This window comes from Pholcus phalangioides, unplaced genomic scaffold, assembly GCF_987345545.1.
Source record: "Pholcus phalangioides strain wild (caught in Gottingen) unplaced genomic scaffold, Ppha-v1.0 ptg000032l_1, whole genome shotgun sequence".
Taxonomy (NCBI): Eukaryota; Metazoa; Arthropoda; class Arachnida; order Araneae; family Pholcidae; genus Pholcus; species Pholcus phalangioides.
This window is the reverse complement of record NW_028301622.1, coordinates 746894-766404: the sequence shown is the minus strand read 5'-3', so window position 1 is coordinate 766404 and position 19511 is coordinate 746894. Positions and strand designations below refer to the sequence as shown.

Below are 19511 nucleotides of genomic sequence, written 5' to 3'. Positions count from 1 at the left end.
GATTAAAAGATATGATTGCGTAAGGCGACTATGGCCAGTTCGTAAACGGGCAAGCAGGGCTTATTCTCTTTGTGGTTCATCCTTTCTTTCTATCAAACCGAGTACAACTCAGGTCTATCACCATCTATGGGTGATTTACTACCTAGTGAGTTCTACCGGAAGTGTAACTGTGTGTGTACCTAACAGTCTGAGTGCGTATGTAGTGTTGATTAATTTTTCAGTCGCCATCTATATTTCAGAAATGGAGTGATGTGTTATGATTGAATTAGATTTAGAGAGCAACAGACCTGAACTCTGTGGCGAGACTTTTTAGAGGGCAGATCAGCTCGCATTCGCGCCTTGAAGTTGGGAACCTATGACCTTTAAAGACCGGGCTCACCCAGCTTCGAAGTTGGGAACCACAGAAAACCAACTTCAGCCGACCACCACTGTGGCAGCGGTGAGGTTCGAACCCAGGACCTCGCCCCGCGAATCCATCATTATGACCACTCGACCACCACAGCGGTTCGTCCTGAAGCTCGAACGCTTATGACTAATTTACGACACGTAATTTATTATTTGTTTGGTTATTTCAATGATTCCGCCAGCGGTGTTCACTTGTACAATTGAGAAGTGGTCACAGGCAGGAACCAAGAGTCCATCGCCAATGTTACAGGCGTCTACTGTGGTACCATAATAAGATAACGTACTTCGTGGAGTATGGGCATGAATGAATGGATGCATGGTGGTGATTATACAAATATACAAATACAAATACAACGCCACAACAGGCAAATTGCCCAACGAGTTGGCTGACTTAAGAACATCATGGATCCCCGAGCCATTTTTTGGAGGCCCTACCTACTACTGCTAAACCATACATGCACCCCGCCCACAACCCCCCCGCGGAACCCCCAACGAATCGGTACATGCGGGAATGTGCGTGTACGTGTAGTGAAACCTGACGTGAAGTTTTTTTTGTTTCTCTGTCATGCTTGTTATGTGTAGTGCTGCCATCTTCCACCCGTTTTCTCTAACTATGAGTGAAGTGTAATGATTGAATAATTAATCGTTGTAGGCCTATTGCTCTCTGTGGCGAGACTTTTTAACGGGGAGATCGGCTCGCATTTGCGCCTTGAAGTTGGGAACCACAGAAAACCAACTTCAGCCGACCACCACTGTGGGGTTCGAACCCGAATCCTCGCATGGCAAGTCCGTCACTATAGTAATATTCGTCGTATGAATAGTAATATTCTTCCTATTATTAAGTTTCCAAAAAAAGTAATTCGACTTATATATAATGATTATAACACCCCGTCTAAAATTCTCTCTCGTAATGCTGACGTTACAACAGTTCGCCGGCATTACTTACTTAAAGTAGCAATTACTCTGTACAAAAAACAATAGCATTTGCCCATGCGCATTACACTAAATACGCGTAGACCAAATTGTATTTACTCTATACCGCATGCACACAAAGATATTTTGCTGGAACACTTTATTTTGATAGCGGCAACGTTTCTTCAATTCAATACCATATGATATGCAAATAATTACTGATGCACCTCCCATTTCAAAAAAGAAAGCTTAAGTAATATCTTCACACAATAGATGATATTGAAATTTATTTTCACACAGTTCCGCAACTGCAAAACTTATTAATCTACCCTTTAATGCCAGTTGAAGTAGCACTCCCAAAGCCAACCACAGTATGTAAGAGTTGATAGTCAACTCAAGTGGGAAACTCGGCCAGCGTGACTATAGTGGTTAAATATTTTTCCTCTGAAGGCGACACCCATTGGTGTCGAAAACGCATTAGGACTTTTTGCATTTCCATTTATTTGCCTTATTCGTTGGTATCTTCTTAACAGCCACATTATGTCATCCTGCGGATTCAGGTTCGAACCCCGTTGACGGCACAGTCGGTCTCCAATTTGAAAAGTCTCTCTGCAGAGAGCAGGCAGATCTACAACACGATACTGACATAACATGAAAAATTCAAGCATTTCCTTCTTTACTTCAGAAAATGAAAGATAGATGGCAGCATGGGCACCAAACAAGCGCAACTCGGCAGAATGAATACGTTAGGGTCACACACACATTCCGGCATGTACCGATTCGTTAGATATTTTGTAGAGGAATGTGTACGAGGTGTATGCATGGTTAAGTAGTAGTGGTAGTAGTAGCTTCAATATGTACATGTATATGCAAGTACATTTCTTCCCTCCCCCCCCCCCTTTTTTTATACTTCATCATACAGGGTGGGCAAAAAGTCTGTAGAAACGTTAAAAATGAATAAAAACCGGAAAAAAAAACCAAAATAAAAAACGATTTGCAGGGTTAACATCGCTAGGTCACGGGGATTTTTTTTAAAACTGGAAAAAAAATAAAACTCAAAAATGGCCGATAGGTGGCGCTGGTACGAGCGACTTTGGTGGAAATATGCAAATGAGACGGTTATAAGAACTTGCGTTCCTAATACACAACCAGTTCACCGTTGTAAACCATGTATGTGTGACTCTGCCGTTGCTGGGTTTGTGACCCGCCCGCAATGTGTTATCCCCTGTGGTGGTGGTCATGTGGAACACATACTGCTGTAATAAACGATTTGGGGGCATTCTGTTCGTTATTTGCGTATCTTTTATTTGACTTGTGTAAGTCAGCACCACCTATCGGCTGTTTTTGAGTTATATTTTTTCTTGTCTTAAAAAATCCCCGTGACTTTTTTAGGGTTTACGGAAAATTCACCGCCAACAATTCACCGCCGGAAAATTCACCGACAACAATTCACCGCCATGCAATTCACCGCTAGGAAAATTCACCGACCAACAATTCACCGCCATGCTATTCACCGCTAGGAAAATTCACCGACCAACAATTCACCGCCATGCAATTCACCGCTAGGAAAATTCACCGACCAACAATTCACCGCCATGCAATTCACCACTAGGAAAATTCACCGACCAACAATTCACCGCCACGCAATTCACCGCTAGGAAAATTCACCGACCAACAATTCACCGATATGCAATTCACCGACGACAGTTCGATGCGAGTCAGTTAGCGAGGGAATGAGCGATTGAGTTACTGAGTGAGTGAGTGACCCAGTGAGTGACTGAGTGACCGAGTGAGTAAGTGATTCAGTGAGCGAATGGGTTACTGATTCAATGAGCGAGTAAGTCAGTCCGTGAGTGAGTGAGCGAGCTGCTAAGTGAGTGAGTGATCTATTGAGTGAGTAAGTGCCATATCCTAAAGATATGGCGGAAAATTTAAATAATGACTTTATGAGAAGAAATTCAGATGATACGGATTCGGGTTGCTGTATTTTTGAAATATATGACATCCATATTTATTGTGGACATCTTTTTCTCAGCCACCTCGCTGGGCGTTTTGCCTGTTGTGGCCTAGTATTTGTATAAATTACGAATTGCTGTTGCCCAATACAAGACAGTATATTCAACAAAATTCCATTAACTCGGGACCAAGTTATGTGCATGTACCCTGAGGTTCCCACATCCTATAGCAGGTCCCCTAAGCTGAAATAGATGGCGGGCCCCCAAACAAGCTTTTTCACGGGCCCCTCTGTGCTTAATTTATAGTGTGAAAATATCAAAAAGCGATAAGAAACGTTCCGGCCCCTGTCAGCCCTGCCCTCGTGGGGGTCATGCCGAGAGGTATGTATACGTAAAATATACATATGTCACCAGTGCTCCCAACATACAGGGTCGGGGTACCCGGGGGATTGCACATATACCTTCACGGGGAAGTTGAAAGGTTTCATTTCCAGGGATCCTTGCGATAGTGGAAGCCCAAGGTATATCCAGTCTGGGACCCCATAAAATTTGCGAATTCAGTCAAGGGTAATTGAAGGGGGGGGGGGGCTGGATTTTATTCGTTGGTAAAATGAATATTTGCAGTGGCCCTCACAGGGGGATGCCCGATTGGCTTCCGAGTCAGGGGTCTCGTTTCATTTTGGGGGCACTGGATGAATCTCATTCTTTTCTGTCGTTTAACATTGTAGAATTTTCAACAGCGGAAGCCCGAGATAAATCCAGTGTCTGGGTGCCCCACTAAATATCTGCGTATTGGGTCCCGTTACTGGATGTGGGCCCTGGATTTATTCGTTTTAAAATTGATAAAAATTAAAAATTTTCGTGGCCACTCACAGGGGGTATGTCCGACAAGCCTTCAGGTCGGGGCCCCATGGGAAAAGTTGGCAGGTTTCATTTCGGGTGTCCCTGGATGAATCTCATTGATTTTTGTTGTTTAACATTGTAAAATTTGCAACACATCGGTAGCCCGAGATAAACCCAGTCAGGGCCCCCACTACAATTCAACGAATTGGAGTTTGGGGACCCCCATGGGGAAGTTTTCTGGGGTTACTTGATGAATCACATTTGTTTTTTGTTGCTTTATTATTATAAAATTCGCTTCTTCTGTAAGCTGGTGCTTTCACGTGTCCCTTTCCATAGCACGCTGATGAAGTGAAACGAAATAAACAAGATATGTTATGAAGAGAAAAGGAGGGGGGGGGGGGGGGTTGGCCGCCAAAGGTGGTAGGGGGGCAGAGCCCCCTAGTACTGTATATAAAATACCATGTCCTGACTGATTCATCATCGCCGAGCCAAAACCGCTGAAGCTGTAAATATCAAATTTTGTGAATAGTTTTTTTCACGACGTAAAGACTCACTACTCACTAAGAAATGGTTTTTCCATATTCGACAACCTAAGGGCGTCATAAGAGGGGAGGGGGGGGGGGTCAACTTTGAAATCATGCCGAGCCGAAACAGCTGAAGCTATAAATATGACATTAGATCAATATAGTAATATAGACTCATTGAGAAGGGATTTTTCCAAATTCAACCCCCTAAGGGGGGTTTCAAAAGTTATATGGAGCAATCAGCACTGAGCCGAAGTCGCTTAAGCCATAAATATGAAATTTAGTTAGTATTATATTTTATAATGTACATACACACTAAGACAGGGTTTCTGAAAGTTCATCACCCATGGGGGTTATGAGGTGAGAGTAATTTTAAGATTGCAAAAACACACGAGAGCGAAGCCGCGGATAACAACTGGTAATAAAATATAATGCTTACTAAATTTTATATTTATGGCTTCAGGGATTTCGGCTCAGTGATGATTACTCCATATAACCTTTCAACCCCCCCCCCCCCCTCTTTATTAGGGGGATTGAATTTTGACATTTGACTTACAGTCTTAGACTTAAAACGAACATTCGATTATGTTGATTTAAATATTCTAACAAATAAAAACACTTCTCAGCAGGAAAATGAGGTAATGTACTATATTGGTTTAAAACATATTACTACAATAGGAAACAAGCTGCCATAATAAATGGTAAAATCAGCGCATTTGAAATATAATGAAAGGAGTCCCACAAGGATCGGCCCTTGGGTCATAATTATTTCTAGTTTACATTAATGATTTATGTAAAATTAAGTAGAACGGCAAAATAATTTCATTCGCAGATGACACAAGCCTATATGTTGAAGACGGGGGTGGATTTAGAGCTCGCTGTTGGTAGGGGTGATTTTACAAATCTTTAAAAATCTAGTCTAAACATCGGTGACCACATGTCCTGCATTTTGTCTCGTATTTTCTGTGACAGTCCGGTATTTCTGTTTTTTCTTCTCCATCCAGACTTTTTGAAAAATGACACAGTTTTACTCGTTTATAGTCGAAGTTTTCTTGAATTTGTTGTTTAATTTGTTGTTGCAATATTACTATATAGAAGTGCCGAAAATTTCATAAAATATCGCATTTCGTTTGAGGGGAAATCTAAGGAGGACACCTACATCCAGCAGTGGATTGAAATTGGTTGTTGATGATGCCACACCTATTAAAACCAGTATTCTAAATACAGTTAAACTCGGTTATAACGACATCGAAGATTCCGCGGGATTTCGGCGTTATAACCGAGTCTGGCTGTATTGCTTTCACTTTTAGAATATTGTTCTAGTGCTCTTTTAGTTATTTTCTAACATTTACCGGTGATTATGTATGATTCCCACCTCATATTAGTTCGCTACGACGCAGTTCGTTTTGTAGAGGCTATATAATTATGCCCTACTACTGATGCTGGAAAACAAATTAATGGAATAAAGTGAATATAAAGATAAGTTTAATTTTCTCAATCAGCAAAACTGGTAAAAGAAAGCCATAGCCTCATATTGTTTAAAGTTATATGCGTGAGTTCAAAAATCGTATGAAATTATCTCGTTTTAAACATCCAATCCTTGGACATAAGGGGGACATAAGTGGACTCTTGGGTGACAAATAAAATTTTCGAAAACTGAAACTCACGGAACCACAGCTTCAAAAAACTATATAAAAAATGGCATTCTTTTTGGGCAATGTTAGAGGAGTATTTATTTTAGAAGGATAATTTTCACCCAGTTTTCATTACATACATATTTAATTGGTAATTTTCAATCAAAACCTACAATATTTAATTAGTAATATCTGACATAATTTTCATTCAAAACAAACAGTATTTATTTAACAATTTTCGACATGATTTTCTTCCTTACATATTTATAATTAAAGGGTTCCAATCTACTAATCTAGAAAAACAGATAACACGCAAATGTAAGAAAAAACGGGAGAAAAATATTCATTTCTCACAAATATTGATATCATAATTAAAATGATACATTATGAGCTATACCTCTCAAATAGTCTTTAATGTCACATCCTTGATGATACTTATCAACTAAATTCTTTAATTTCTGCGCAGAGTCCCGGTATTTCTTTCTCCTAATCAATGTGATGGTTTTGTCCACTTACAATTTGCTCCATCCGAACTTCATTCAAACTCTGTTCTCTTTTTATGGCACCGATGAACTTCCATATATCTGGGTGGTGAGCAGATAATTGCTGTTGGAACGCTCGATGCCATCCTTCTATAGAATTGTTACGCGTTCCTTGAAAGCAGTTCCAAATGTCGATGTCAAAGCGCGGGTGACGACGACCACCACGACGAAGAGGACGCCCGATCCAAGTGTCTTCAAATCAACACTTCATCATAAATACGTTTTCGGAACAATCGGATTTCTTAATCATTTGTGACACTACTAGGTTAAAAACTAACTTACTAACCAATTCACTCACTCCCTCACTCACTAACCAATTTACTCGCTCGCTCAATCACTGACTCGATCAACCACTTACTCACTCGGTCACTCAGTCACTACTGGGTCACTCACTCACCCGCTCAATCACTGACTCGATCAATCACTTACTCACTCGGTCACTCAGTCACTACTGGATCGCTCACTCACCCGCTCAATCACTTACTCACTCGGTCACTCAATCACTTACTTACTCGGTCACTCAGTCACTCACTGGGTCACTCACTCACTGGGTCACTCACTCACTCGTCACTCAATCACTTACTTACTCGGTCACTCAGTCACTCGTCACTCAATCACTTACTTACTCGGTCACTCAGTCACTCACTGGGTCACTCACTCACCCGCTCAATCACTTACTCACTCGGTCACTCAATCACTTACTTACTCAGTCACTCACTGGGTCACTCGGTCACTCAATCACTTACTTACTCGGTCACTCAGTCACTCACTGGGTCACTCAATCACTTACTTATTCGGTCACTCACTGGGTCACTAACTCACTGACTCGGTCACTCAATCACTTACTTATTCGGTCACTCACTGGGTCACTCACTCACTGACTCGGTCACTCACTGGGTCACTCACTCACTCGGTCACTGGATCAATCACTCGGTCACTCAATCACTGACTCACTCGGTCACTCAGTCACTCACTGGGTCACTCACTCACTCAGTAACTCAATCGCTCACTCCCTCGCATTGAACTGTTGTCGGTGAATTGCTAGTCGGTGAATTTTCCTAGTGGTGAATTGCATGGCGGTGAATTGTCGGTCGGTGAATTTTCCTAGCGGTGAATTTTCCTAGCGGTGAATTGCATGGCGGTGAATTGTTGGTCGGTGAATTTTCCTAGCGGTGAATTGCATGGCGGTGAATTGTTGGTCGATGAATTTTCCTAGCGGTGAATTGTTGGTCGGTGAATTTTCCGGCGGTGAATTGTTGTCGGTGAATTGCTGGCGGTGAATTTTCCGGACACGCTTTTTTAGCGATGCTAACCCTGCAAATCGTTTTTTATTTCGGTTATTTTTTCCGGTTTTTATTCATTTTCGAAGTTTTTACGGACTTTTTGCCCACCCTGTACATATATTTTATTATTTTATTTCATGATACTTTGTACTACTAATTTAGTCGATTTTGTATTATGGTTATTTGTGTGATTTCAATTTATATTTTTTCCATCATAAATGTGTATCAGTTTTTAATTTTCTTATGATTATAACCCCAGTATTGGCTTTTTAAAATACACTAAAAATGGTATATATATACAGTCAAACCTCGTTAATGAGTCACTCTTGGGAGAGCAAAAATATGACTTAGTAAGCGGAGTGACTCGTTAAACGGAGTAAGCCATAGCTGTGCCAATTCCTGCCTGAGGACTATTGCGACTTCCAAAAAGTGACCCGGTAAGCGGAGTGACGTGGAAACCGGGTGACGCACTAACGAGGTTTGACTGTATATATATATAAATATATATATTATATATGCGTACATTGAGTACATGCTCTTTGCCCCCCCCCCCCTCCCCGGAAAAAGTTGAAATGACGGCCCTGCGCCGAGGCCTATACAAGAGGATGTGGAAGTTCTGTATGATGAAAATGACGGTTGATGGTACATGAAAATTCGGAAATCGTAGTACAATCTACAATATTTGATGATAGGTTGTTCCAGTCGATATAATAGTTAAGTAGGGATTCGGAGAATCTCTCTCTCTCATAGCCGTATACATGGAATTTTGACCGAAACAATTACAAAAATATATGAAATTCTAATATTTTTGGCTAAATATTAAAAAACATGTCGCCAAAGTTAAGTTTAAATAAATCAAATCTTGTTTTTTTTCCCTCGACACTATATATTATTCAAGAAAGTGAGTACAGAAATTGCATATCATCGTCATTTTTTAAGATTACGATGCCAAAAAAGTGGCTATTTTCGGCGAGAAAAATGAAGAGCGTACATGGCACCCTCTTAATTAAGCAACGAAAGTCTCTTGCTAACAAGACTTTCAGTGTATATATATATATTTAAACTGAGGAGGAATCATCAGTTTTCGTTCAGTAAAGAAGAATTAGCGTAGGCTCAATAGGAAGCGAAAATTGTGCCAAGTAAATATGCAAAAAAAATGGCACCCACGCAAAATTCGTTGCCAAAAACAAATCTCAGAAGGTAACCTTTCTGACAGATAGATATTCTTTTGGCGAAGAAATAAATGAAAAATGATTTTTTTTTTCGCTCCCCCCAATGACATTAGAAACGGTTTCGGCCGTCTCTGTCTCGTTAAGTTTGGATCAGTTCATCTCGGTTTTTTGTCTGAGGGAAAGAGTCAGTCTGTAAACAAGTATCACGAATTATGCCTAGTAAAGCTGATTCAAACTATAAACCCTGTTTAGTCCTTACCATAGAACGGTGGTGGAGAAACCCTGCGTCAATTTTTATGCAGACGACTATTTCCAATATAGAAAAGGTCATAAGGGGGGGGGGGGGGGTCTTTTCCATAAAGGCTTAAACCAGCGATTCCCAGCCTGTGGGCTGGGAATTCATGGACAGCAATGGTGAAAGTACCAGTAAATAAAACAGTGCTTTGGATACAAAATAAAACAGCAGCCCGAGTTGCGCAGTCGTAAGATACTTCCTCTATGAAGGTTACCGTCAAAGTCTACGGGTTCGAATCCGGGAGAGGACCATCAAGAACAAGCTCTTTACCTACCGAGCCTTGGGCGACCACCGATAGATCTAGCCTTCATTCCCAATGATAGGAAATTGTCGTATGGCGATACATGACCGGATTTGGTGTGCGGTAAAAAGTAGTGATTACAGTGCGGTGGACACATCAAGGTACTAAGCATTTCTTGGGTATAAAAAAGCTACTCACGCATTTCTGAGGACACGGAAATCTTTAAAAAATTTCAAGGAGTATATTTGATAAAGGGTTGGCCACAGTCTATTACGCATTGCAACGGTAATGAAGTGTCTCCGATGCATTTCTAGGAATAAGCAAGCCTCTAGGAGACATGAAAGTCTTCTGGAATCTAAAGCAATCTCTACTAATTTCTGGGAACACGAAAATCTCCTATTTATTTCTGGAGACATGCAGATTCCTTACGCGTTTTCGAGGAGGCAAGTCTCGTACGCATTTCTAGGAATAAGCAAGCCTCCAGTGTGTTTATGGGGGGGGGGGGGGGGATAATCAAATCTCCTGCACATTTATACGGTAATGAACCCTCCGTTGCATTTCTGAGAATAAGCAGGTCTCGTGCGTATTTTTGGGAATTAGTAAGCTTCTTCGGCAGTTTTAAGGACACGAACGTCTTCTGCACATTTCTACGGTAATGAATTCTCCAATGAATTTCTAATAATATGCAAGCCTCGTTTGCGTTTATTGGAGACAAGCAATCCTTGCCAATTTTTGGGGACATGGTAGTCTCTACCGTATTTCTGAGTAAACAAGCCTCCTACGCATACACATGTTTAGAGTAAGCAAGGCCCCTGCGCATACATATTTTTAGGTTAAGCAAAGCCCCTGCGCATATATATTTTTAGGTTGAGCAAGCCTCCTACTCATACACATTTTCAGGGTAAGCAAGCTTCTTACGCTTATCTGGGGGTGTCCTAAGCATTTTAAGGGTACGCATTTCTAGGATTTAACGTCTTTTACGTATTCCAATGTAATAAAGCCTCTGATGGTTTTCTAGAATACAAAAGTCTCCTATGTAGTTCTGGAGGATAAGAAAGCCCTGTGAATTTATGAGGACTGCAACCGTCCTACACATTTGACATGCATCTATCCTACTCATTTCTGGGGAGACGCAAGCGCCTTACGCTTTTCAAGAAGAACACATGTCTAGCAGTTGGAAAGTTAAGCATTTTTCTACGGTAATGAAGCCCCCGATACATTTCTAGGGATGCGCAGCAAGCCCTACGAATTTCGGGAAACACGAAAACCTCCCTACGTGTTTCTGGGGACATGCAAGTCTCAATCGCAAAATCATGGCCAATAGAAACACTTTCAAGGGAGCTCCAGTCGGGGTCAGATGAAAAATAGTTGACGAAGGAATTTTATATATATCTCAAAGATTAATAATATACGGTAGTAATATTGCATAAATTCCTATAAACAGATATGTATTTGGATTCCAGATATGACAGTATTACTTTTAAATATCCCGATGAAAATCAACCATCGTTGAAGATAAGCGAGACGAAAATCCCGTCTTCGATTCACCGTCGTCGCCGGGAGAATTCCAGAAATACGATCCTTTCCTCCACGGGATGTCCACGGATCGGCAGTAAAGACTTTTATCATCTCTCCGAGGATTTGAAATTCTTGGATTCCATCATCCGTCAGAAAAGTAAGCAAAATGCTCGCCCACTTTAATTCAACGCGTTTACTGTGCTTTCCACCACTGAATCAACTATTCGATTTCTGAAATACGTATATGCGCTGCAGATTCAGAAATAGTTAAAAAAACCAAAACCATCGCAGATTCAGGTTTTTTTCCTGTCAAATTCATCGCAGATTCCGATTTTTTTTCAAACCAAATTCATCGTAAATTCCGAATTTTCTCCCTAAACCAAAAGCATCGTAAATTCCGAATTTTCTCCCTAAACCAAAAGCATCGTAAATTCCGAATTTTCTCCCTAAACCAAAAGCATCGTAAATTCCGAATTTTTTCCCTAAACCAAAAGCATCGGAGATTCAGGTTTTTTTCCTGTCAAATTCATCGCAGATTCCGATTTTTCTTTTCAAACCAAATTCATCGCAGATTCCGATTTTTTTTTTTCAAACCAAATTCATCGTAAATTCCGAATTTTTTCCCTAAACCAAAAGCATCGCAAGTTCCGAATTTTTTTCCCTAAACCAAAACCATCGCAGATTCAGGTTTTCCTTGTCAAATTCATACCGGGCAACGAAAAAGCAGACACCGCAGCTCGAACAACAACCAACATTGATAATAGCCTTTTGGTACCTGCCAGTGACCACTTCTCAATCCTCCGGGAAGTGATGCACCGCCGCTGGCAGGAGCACTGGAACAATCAAGTTAATTATAAACTGCATGCCATCAAGCCCACACTTGGCCATTGGCGTTCGAGCTGCAGAACTAACCGAAAGGAGGAAGTTCTGCTTGCCCGGTTACGCATAGGACACAGTCGCCTCACACAATCATATTTGTTATTACGAGAGAGTCGGCCACAGTGCCCACATTGTCAAAGCCCATTGACCATTGCTCATGCTTTTACTTGTTCACATCATCGTCATCATTTCACGACCGCTTTTGGTCAGAGTCATCTTTCACATCATGACATTTTAAATGACAATAGCGATGCATCTCGCATTTTTAAATTCATCAAAGCCATTGGTTTTTATAACAAATTATAGTTTTACAATTCATGTCATTGTTTTACGTTTGTTTTCCTTTTTATATGTTTTAGTTTTTTGACACGACAAAAGGACATTTTTCTTACTTTTGTGTCATGAGTAGTATGAGCATGACTATGGCGCTTTTTTTTCGGCACGCCCCCTGTGCTGTGGACCCTCCGTCTCAGGTGGGCGTGGTCCAAGGAGGGGGCGTGGCCATATTGGATGGTCGTGTTGTTGGACGGTGGTTTTCTTTATGTGCTGGCTGTCGTTGGGTCACGTGATGTGAACACTCCTGGGGGCGTGACGGCCATATTAGATGGTCGTGTTGTTGGACGGGATTTTTTTTTTTGTGACGTCATGTTGTCGTTGGGTCACGTGATGTCCCCCTCCTCTAAAGGTGGCGTCTCTCTCCTACAGCGATCACGTGGCGCTCATGTTGATGGTGGCACTATGATGCCTCCAATTTTCTACGCTAGATGGCAGTACTACTGATGTATTTTCTCGGGGAAAAAAAACTTTCCGCTAAATTGACATACCTGGTATCGAACCCAGGACGATTGCGTTATGAGCGCGTACTCTAACCACTGTACAACAGAGCAGTTATCTTGTGACGTGTTATTATGACTTATATAAAAAATATCGTGATGATTTTTCTTTATCGTAATAATTATGACTCGCCCTGACTAGTTCATAGATGTGACCTGCGTATACCGCTGGTTATGTTGATTGTATATTGCACATTCCGATTTGGTATGTTTGTCCGCGTCTTCCACAAATGGACGGTTCAAGTCCACTGGAACTTTGCAACTTCGTCGCCAGCTTGCTTCCACATGTAGTGGACACAAGCGGCTACGCGTTGCCCTGATGGAGAATACAAATTCTCCATTAGGTCGTCCTCTGAAGGACAAACCTTTTCAGGTTCAGGAGGTTTCACCTCCGTCACCTTCTTCTTGGGCTCTCCGGTTGATTTTACTCGCCCTCCAGCGAGTAAATCATCCCCGGATCTTCTGGCTTCGGGCTTTGTTGGCCCTTGCCTTCGCTCGCCAGTCAGAGGGATACGAAAAATCCATGACAATGGTTCATGCTCGGTATGAACTCGCTATTTAAAGGATCCTGGACCCTAGGAAGCGATGTGATATGTCTGACTCCGCCCCCTTCCGCAATACAGTACGTACTGGCCTATCCTATTGGTTCTCCGCTCATGACTTGACTCGACTTGTGGGTTTTGAAAAGTTTAGAATTTGTGCGTTGGCAACACGTCAAAAGACGATTCTATTGGCTCTTTGTGACCACGTGACAACATTCGTCCAATCGCGAAGTTGTTTGGTCCTTGGATTTATTTGCTTTTCGTCATTTTCCTGTTTGAATGCCGTTGGTGCAAGACGTCCGTCATGACCGATGCTAGTCCTCCAGCAAAGAGAATGAGATCAGAGGTAAGTTATTTTGCATACTGTGTTTATTTTAGCTTTAAAAAATATATATATAACAAATAATTTAATTTTAATAATTTGTGTTATAATTATTTAATATTATGAAAACGTTAAGATTTACTTACTATTTAATATACGTTAAGTTTAGAATATTGTAATAGATATTTTTCTGTCTCGTAGGGTTTCATCTCGCATTTAGCAACTATCGTATTTTTTCACGCTCTAACATGATTTCTTTTTTATATTTTTCAGGCTGACCAAGAAAAAATGGCGCTACCAGTTCATTTTTATTCGCTAGGAGACTCCGTAATGGCAAACGTCTGCACCTACAAAGGAAAGATTTTAGTGCACGTCCGAAAATTCAACTGGTACAACGGTCGCTGGCATCCTACTGATCTTGGTATAGCTATGAACCAGGAAGCGTTCAGTTCTTTTTTGGCATCTTCGTACAAGGTCACCTACGAGCTGGATTTCGCTACTGCAGTGGCTTACGTGAATTCTTCGAACAGCATCCAAGCAACGGTCAACCCTGCAGGAAAGACGGTCACGCTCAACAAAGAAACTACCTACAAAAGTTTGACAAAGAAGACATCTATCGAGTTGAGCAAAACTCAGTGGGAGAATTTGATGGAACAAGTGCCGCACATTCAATTGAGTGTAGAATGTTTCAAGCTGGACGATATGGACATCACTTCGTGTTATGAAGAATATGTGTGTTTCGACAACCCTCTAGAGCCAACCATGCCAGAACAGGAGTCCATGAAGGAGTGTCTCCATACTGCATTTCGTACGCACATCGTGAAGAAGGGACTTGAAGCCGGAGAGGTATATTGAAAAAACAAACTATCTTAACTCTCTCCCGGAATTTGTGAGTGCTGTGCAGTTCGTTCGTATTTATGATGTTATAGACGAATTTATTTCAGCTTTACCACAAACCAATGGTAATCCGAGTTTGTTAAACCTAGTGAGTCGCGATTTCATGAAGTCTATAAAATTCACTGATATTGTTATGGACGCAAAACGTCGCCTGGTTGATTAATTTGTATCTGTTAGAAGTATGTGAAATAAATCCATTGAATTAAATTTTTGTGTTCGTATTTTATTTATATTTTTTGAGTGTTTTTACTATTTATTTAAGTGTAACTCAACAAAAGTTTCATTATACTTATGGATGGCGTTAAGGCAGTTTCATTCGGTCCAGTAACCGTTGTTGAAGTTGAAAGTTATTGCAGGCGCGGGTTCTGGGCTGAGGACGCTGCGAGATTTAAGTACAGAGTTTTAGAATTTGAAAAGATCTGGATAAATACTGTGAAATGGAAAAATATACAGATCCAACAGAACCAGGTAGTTTTGGAGGAATAAATTCTTTGCATCGAAATTTAAAAGAACAAGGTTATAACGTTTCGCAAAATGAAGTTAGAAAATGGTTAGATGGTAATGAAGCTTATACATTACATAAGCCAGCGCGGAAGAATTTTCGCAGGAATCGTGTAATTGTTGGTGGTATAAATGAACAGTTCCAGGCTGACTTGGTAGACATGCAATCTCTGAAAAAAGAGAATAATTCGTATAAGTATATTCTTACCTGCATCGACGTGTTGTCAAAATATGCTTGGGCTATCCCTCTGAAAGATAAAACTGGAGAAGAGGTAACTAAAGCATTTAAAAAAATATTCAAAGACAGAATTTGTCAAAACTTGCAAAGTGACAAAGGAACAGAATTCCAAAACAGGGTAGTACAAAGATATTTTAAATCAAAAAACGTGAATTTTTTCACTAGTGAAAGCGAGAAGAAAGCTTCAGTCGTGGAAAGGTTCAACAGAACGTTGAAACAGAAAATGTTCAAATATTTCACGTTCAAAAATACTCATAGATACATCGATGTTTTGGATCATTTGATCAAGAGTTATAATAACACTTGGCATCGTAGTATCAAAATGAAACCCATCATGGTGACAGAGAAAAATCAGTCTCAGGTATGGCAAGAATTATACAAAGACATCCTTGGTGAGAAAAATATAAAATTCAAGTTTTCTGTCGGTGACACTGTTCGAATAAGTCGATCAAAGATGATTTTTGAAAAGGGTTATGAACATAACTGGACTCGCGAAATATTTACTATAAAGCAAAGAATAGGCAGAGATCCCTCTGTTTACAAGATAGATGATGCTGATGGAGAACCTATAAAAGGAACTTTCTACGAGCACGAGTTGCAAAAAGTGATACCTAGTGAATATTACCAGGTTGAGAAGATCTTGAAAAAGCGTAAAATTAAAGGGAAAATCGAATACTTTGTGAAATTCAGAGGTTACCCCAATAAATTCAACGCCTGGGTCCGAGAGTTAAAAAGGATATAAAAAGACAGTAACCACTAACTTGTGACTCATTAGGAAAAATGTCTTTCTTCCTAACACTTCCTAGCGATAGCTCAGCTGCGTACTACCCAGGTAACACGATATCTCATTACATTACCCAACTGCCAAAACCGATTCATTTGTCCGGAGATTGGGAATGTGGACTATCTGAAATAATTTACCCTCATTGCTGGTACAACGTGACGGAAGACTGCAATCTTATTGGATTTGACTTGGGTGATGGTGAACTGCAAGGACGACATATTCCAGCTGGGAATTATGAAACGGTGCCCGATCTAATAAAAGGTATTGAAATTGAATCTTTCAAAAACAGAATTACATTCCACTACAACCACAGCTCCAAGAAAGTAAAAATTATCCTGAACGATGGGGCAAGATTAATTTTGAACACTGGTATTGCTGAACTATTAGGTTTTGAGCCCACACTTCTAAAAGAAACTACAGAGAGTCCTTTCGTAGCAGACACAAATGTATTTTATCCTGTTTTGTACATTTACACCGATATAATAGAACCACAAGTGGTGGGTGACGTTCAAGCACCCCTCCTACGCGTAGTAAGAGTTAAAGGAAGAGACAACGAAATAGTTAGTGCATACTATGACCGACCACACTACTTTCCTCTTTCTCGACGAGTATTTCAAACCATCGAAATGGAGATAAGATCAAGTTCTGGTAAACGCATACCTTTCAACAGAGGTAAAGCCATTGCAGTATTGCATTTTCGCATTAGACAAATACTATAAAACTGTTAAATATACAAGTTCAAGATCATTTTCGAGTGAGATACGAAACTGTAAAGATGAAGGTTCCATATCACTGCTGTACAAAATCGTTCGAACAATATTATTTGGAGCAAGCAGGAAGAGGATTACCATACTATTCTGGAGTTACGTTGCAGCGAGGAAATGGATTAGGCAATATATTCGGGAGTTTATTCAGAGTCGCGTTACCATTTTTGAAGCAAGGAGCCAGAACTGTTGGAAAACAAGTACTAAGATCTGGAGCGGACATTGTGGGTGACGTAATCAAAGGGGATAAAATAAAAGTTGCTGCCAAGCGTCGTCTCAAGGAAGCTGGAAAGATCTTAGCCGATAAAGCACTGAACAAGACAAAAACCATGTTTGGTGAAGGCCATAAAAGGAAGCGTCGAAAGGCTCAACGCGTCATTTTTGCAAAGAAACCCAAACGGAGTACACGTGACATATTCGATTCGTGATGACTTACCGACTCAAAGATTCCCCTGAACTTGTGAAGTCCGAGCTAAATTTATTTTCTTTACCTGGCACGCAAACAGTAATAGAAGGTGGCAAATGGGTAACTTATCACCCAATAGCAAATGTATCAGATGGAGGTCCCATAGAATTTTACATTTCTGGCAGTGGAGAAGAATACTTGGATCTCACACAAACCCTGTTGTACGTCAAGGCCAAAGTGGTGAAAGGAGATGGAAAATTTTTGCCCAAAGAAGACAAAGTAGGGCCCGTAAACTTATTTTTACACTCTATGTTTTCACAGGTTGATGTTTCACTTAATGATCGCCTGGTTTCGTCATCAAACAATACTTACGCTTACCGTTCAATAATTGAGACACTTTTGAATCACGGTATTGATAGCAAGACAAGTCATCTCACTACCGAACTGTATTATAAGGATACTGCTGGAAAAATGAACATCGTTGATCCTGAAGCAAAGGACGGAAACGAAGGACTAGCCGAAAGGGCTGAATTTATAAAAGAAAGTAAGACGGTTGACATGATTGGATCTATCCATGGAGATATTTTTTGCCTAGGAAGATTATTATTGAACCTCGTTTCCCTAAAGATAAAACTTATTAGAAGCAAGCCCGAATTTTGCCTCGTATCTTCAACCTCAAAGGCCGATTACAAAGTCATGTTAGATCACGTATCTATTCAAATAAGAAAAGTGAAAGTCTCACCGGGTGTCCTCGTTGGTCATGCCAAAGCATTGTCTCACACATCCGCAAAATATTCGATAGATCGCATTGTATGTAAGGTCTACTCACTTCATCAAGGAAATATGTCCTGGATTCAGGATAGTATAGTAGTGGGCCAGTTGCCTAAAAGAGTTGTCGTTGGTTTAGTAGATAACGATGCATTTTCTGGCTCGTACAATAAATCGCCTTTCGAATTCAAGCACTATGATTTGAATTACATAGCAGTGTATATAGATGGCGAGCCAGTACCCTTCAAGCCCCTGGAACCCCAGTTTGACCAGAATCAATACGTACGAGCCTATCACAGTTTGTTTCTTGGAACAGAAAAGGCCTGCAAAGACGAAGGTATTGATATTTCTAGAGAGGAATATCCGAATGGCTATTCGCTCTTCGTGTACGACTTATCAGCCGATTTATGCCACGGTGGTCATTTCAATCTAATTAAACATGGAAATCTACGACTGGAAACCAAGTTTAAAGCACCGTTGCCTAACCCAATCTCCATCATTGTGTACTTGGAGTTTGATAACGTGATAGAGATCAACCAGACCCGCAACATATTGTTTGATTTCAGCAGTTGAATATGTATTCCTCCCAGATAGAGAAAGTGTTAAAGAATGAATCACCAAATTTTATCGGCGTGTTTCCCTCTGATAAGATACCCAAGGACATTATTTACCCGGCTTCCTTTGTGGTCAACAGCGATGATCACACCAAGCCTGGGTCACACTGGATGGCGGTTAATTTACCGGATAAGAAGATAGTGGAGTTTTTTGATTCGTATGGACAGAAGCCAGAAGCATACGGAAAAGACATCGCTTCATTTGTTGATAGGTTCCCAAAAGTTTTGCGGAATGAAACACCTCTACAATCTCTGACTTCAAATGTTTGTGGACAATATTCTATGTATTTCTTAATCAAGCGCAGCGAAGGAAAATCTATGGAAGATATTGTAAATTTTCTGAAAATGAATGGTTGTGACTTTACTTTGTATCAATATTTCAAGAAGAAATATGGTGTAAGAATGATTTTTAATAAATAAATAATAATAATAAAAAAAAAAAATTAAAATGAATATTTCTTGTGTTTGTCGTTATTGTGTAAATTACTGTTTGAAAATAAAAAGACAAAAATAAATCAGAAAAGACAATTTTTTACATTGTTGATTACATTTATTTTTTTTTTCTCATAAATTAGTACATAGTTAACCACGAAGGGTTTTTCATTTCTTTCATAGCTTCATCAAATAATTTTTTTCCAG

General features: G+C 40.3%; 2 protein-coding genes across 2 annotated transcripts; both read left to right on the top strand.

The window, feature by feature from the left end:
• Nucleotides 1-13846: 13846 nt before the first annotated feature.
• On the top strand, nucleotides 13847-14755 carry LOC149066117 (uncharacterized). Its single transcript, XM_089253084.1, has 2 exons — nucleotides 13847-13924; nucleotides 14174-14755. The coding sequence occupies exons 1-2, from the start codon at nucleotides 13883-13885 to the stop codon at nucleotides 14753-14755; spliced, it is 624 nt and encodes a 207-aa protein (XP_089109210.1). The 5' UTR covers nucleotides 13847-13882.
• A 2756-nt stretch (nucleotides 14756-17511) lies between these two features.
• On the top strand, nucleotides 17512-18831 carry LOC149066116 (uncharacterized protein F54H12.2-like). Its single transcript, XM_089253083.1, has one exon. The coding sequence runs from the start codon at nucleotides 17512-17514 to the stop codon at nucleotides 18829-18831; it is 1320 nt and encodes a 439-aa protein (XP_089109209.1).
• Nucleotides 18832-19511: the final 680 nt, after the last annotated feature.

Excerpts from the sequence above, each read along its gene's own strand:
- LOC149066117 (XM_089253084.1), top strand. The coding sequence starts at position 13,883 with ATGACCGATGCTAGTCCTCCAGCAAAGAGAATGAGATCAGAG. Across the intron at positions 13,925-14,173 it reads CAAAGAGAATGAGATCAGAG|GCTGACCAAGAAAAAATGGC; the intron begins GTAAGTTATTTT and ends TATATTTTTCAG.
- LOC149066116 (XM_089253083.1), top strand. The coding sequence starts at position 17,512 with ATGACTTACCGACTCAAAGATTCCCCTGAACTTGTGAAGTCCGAGCTA.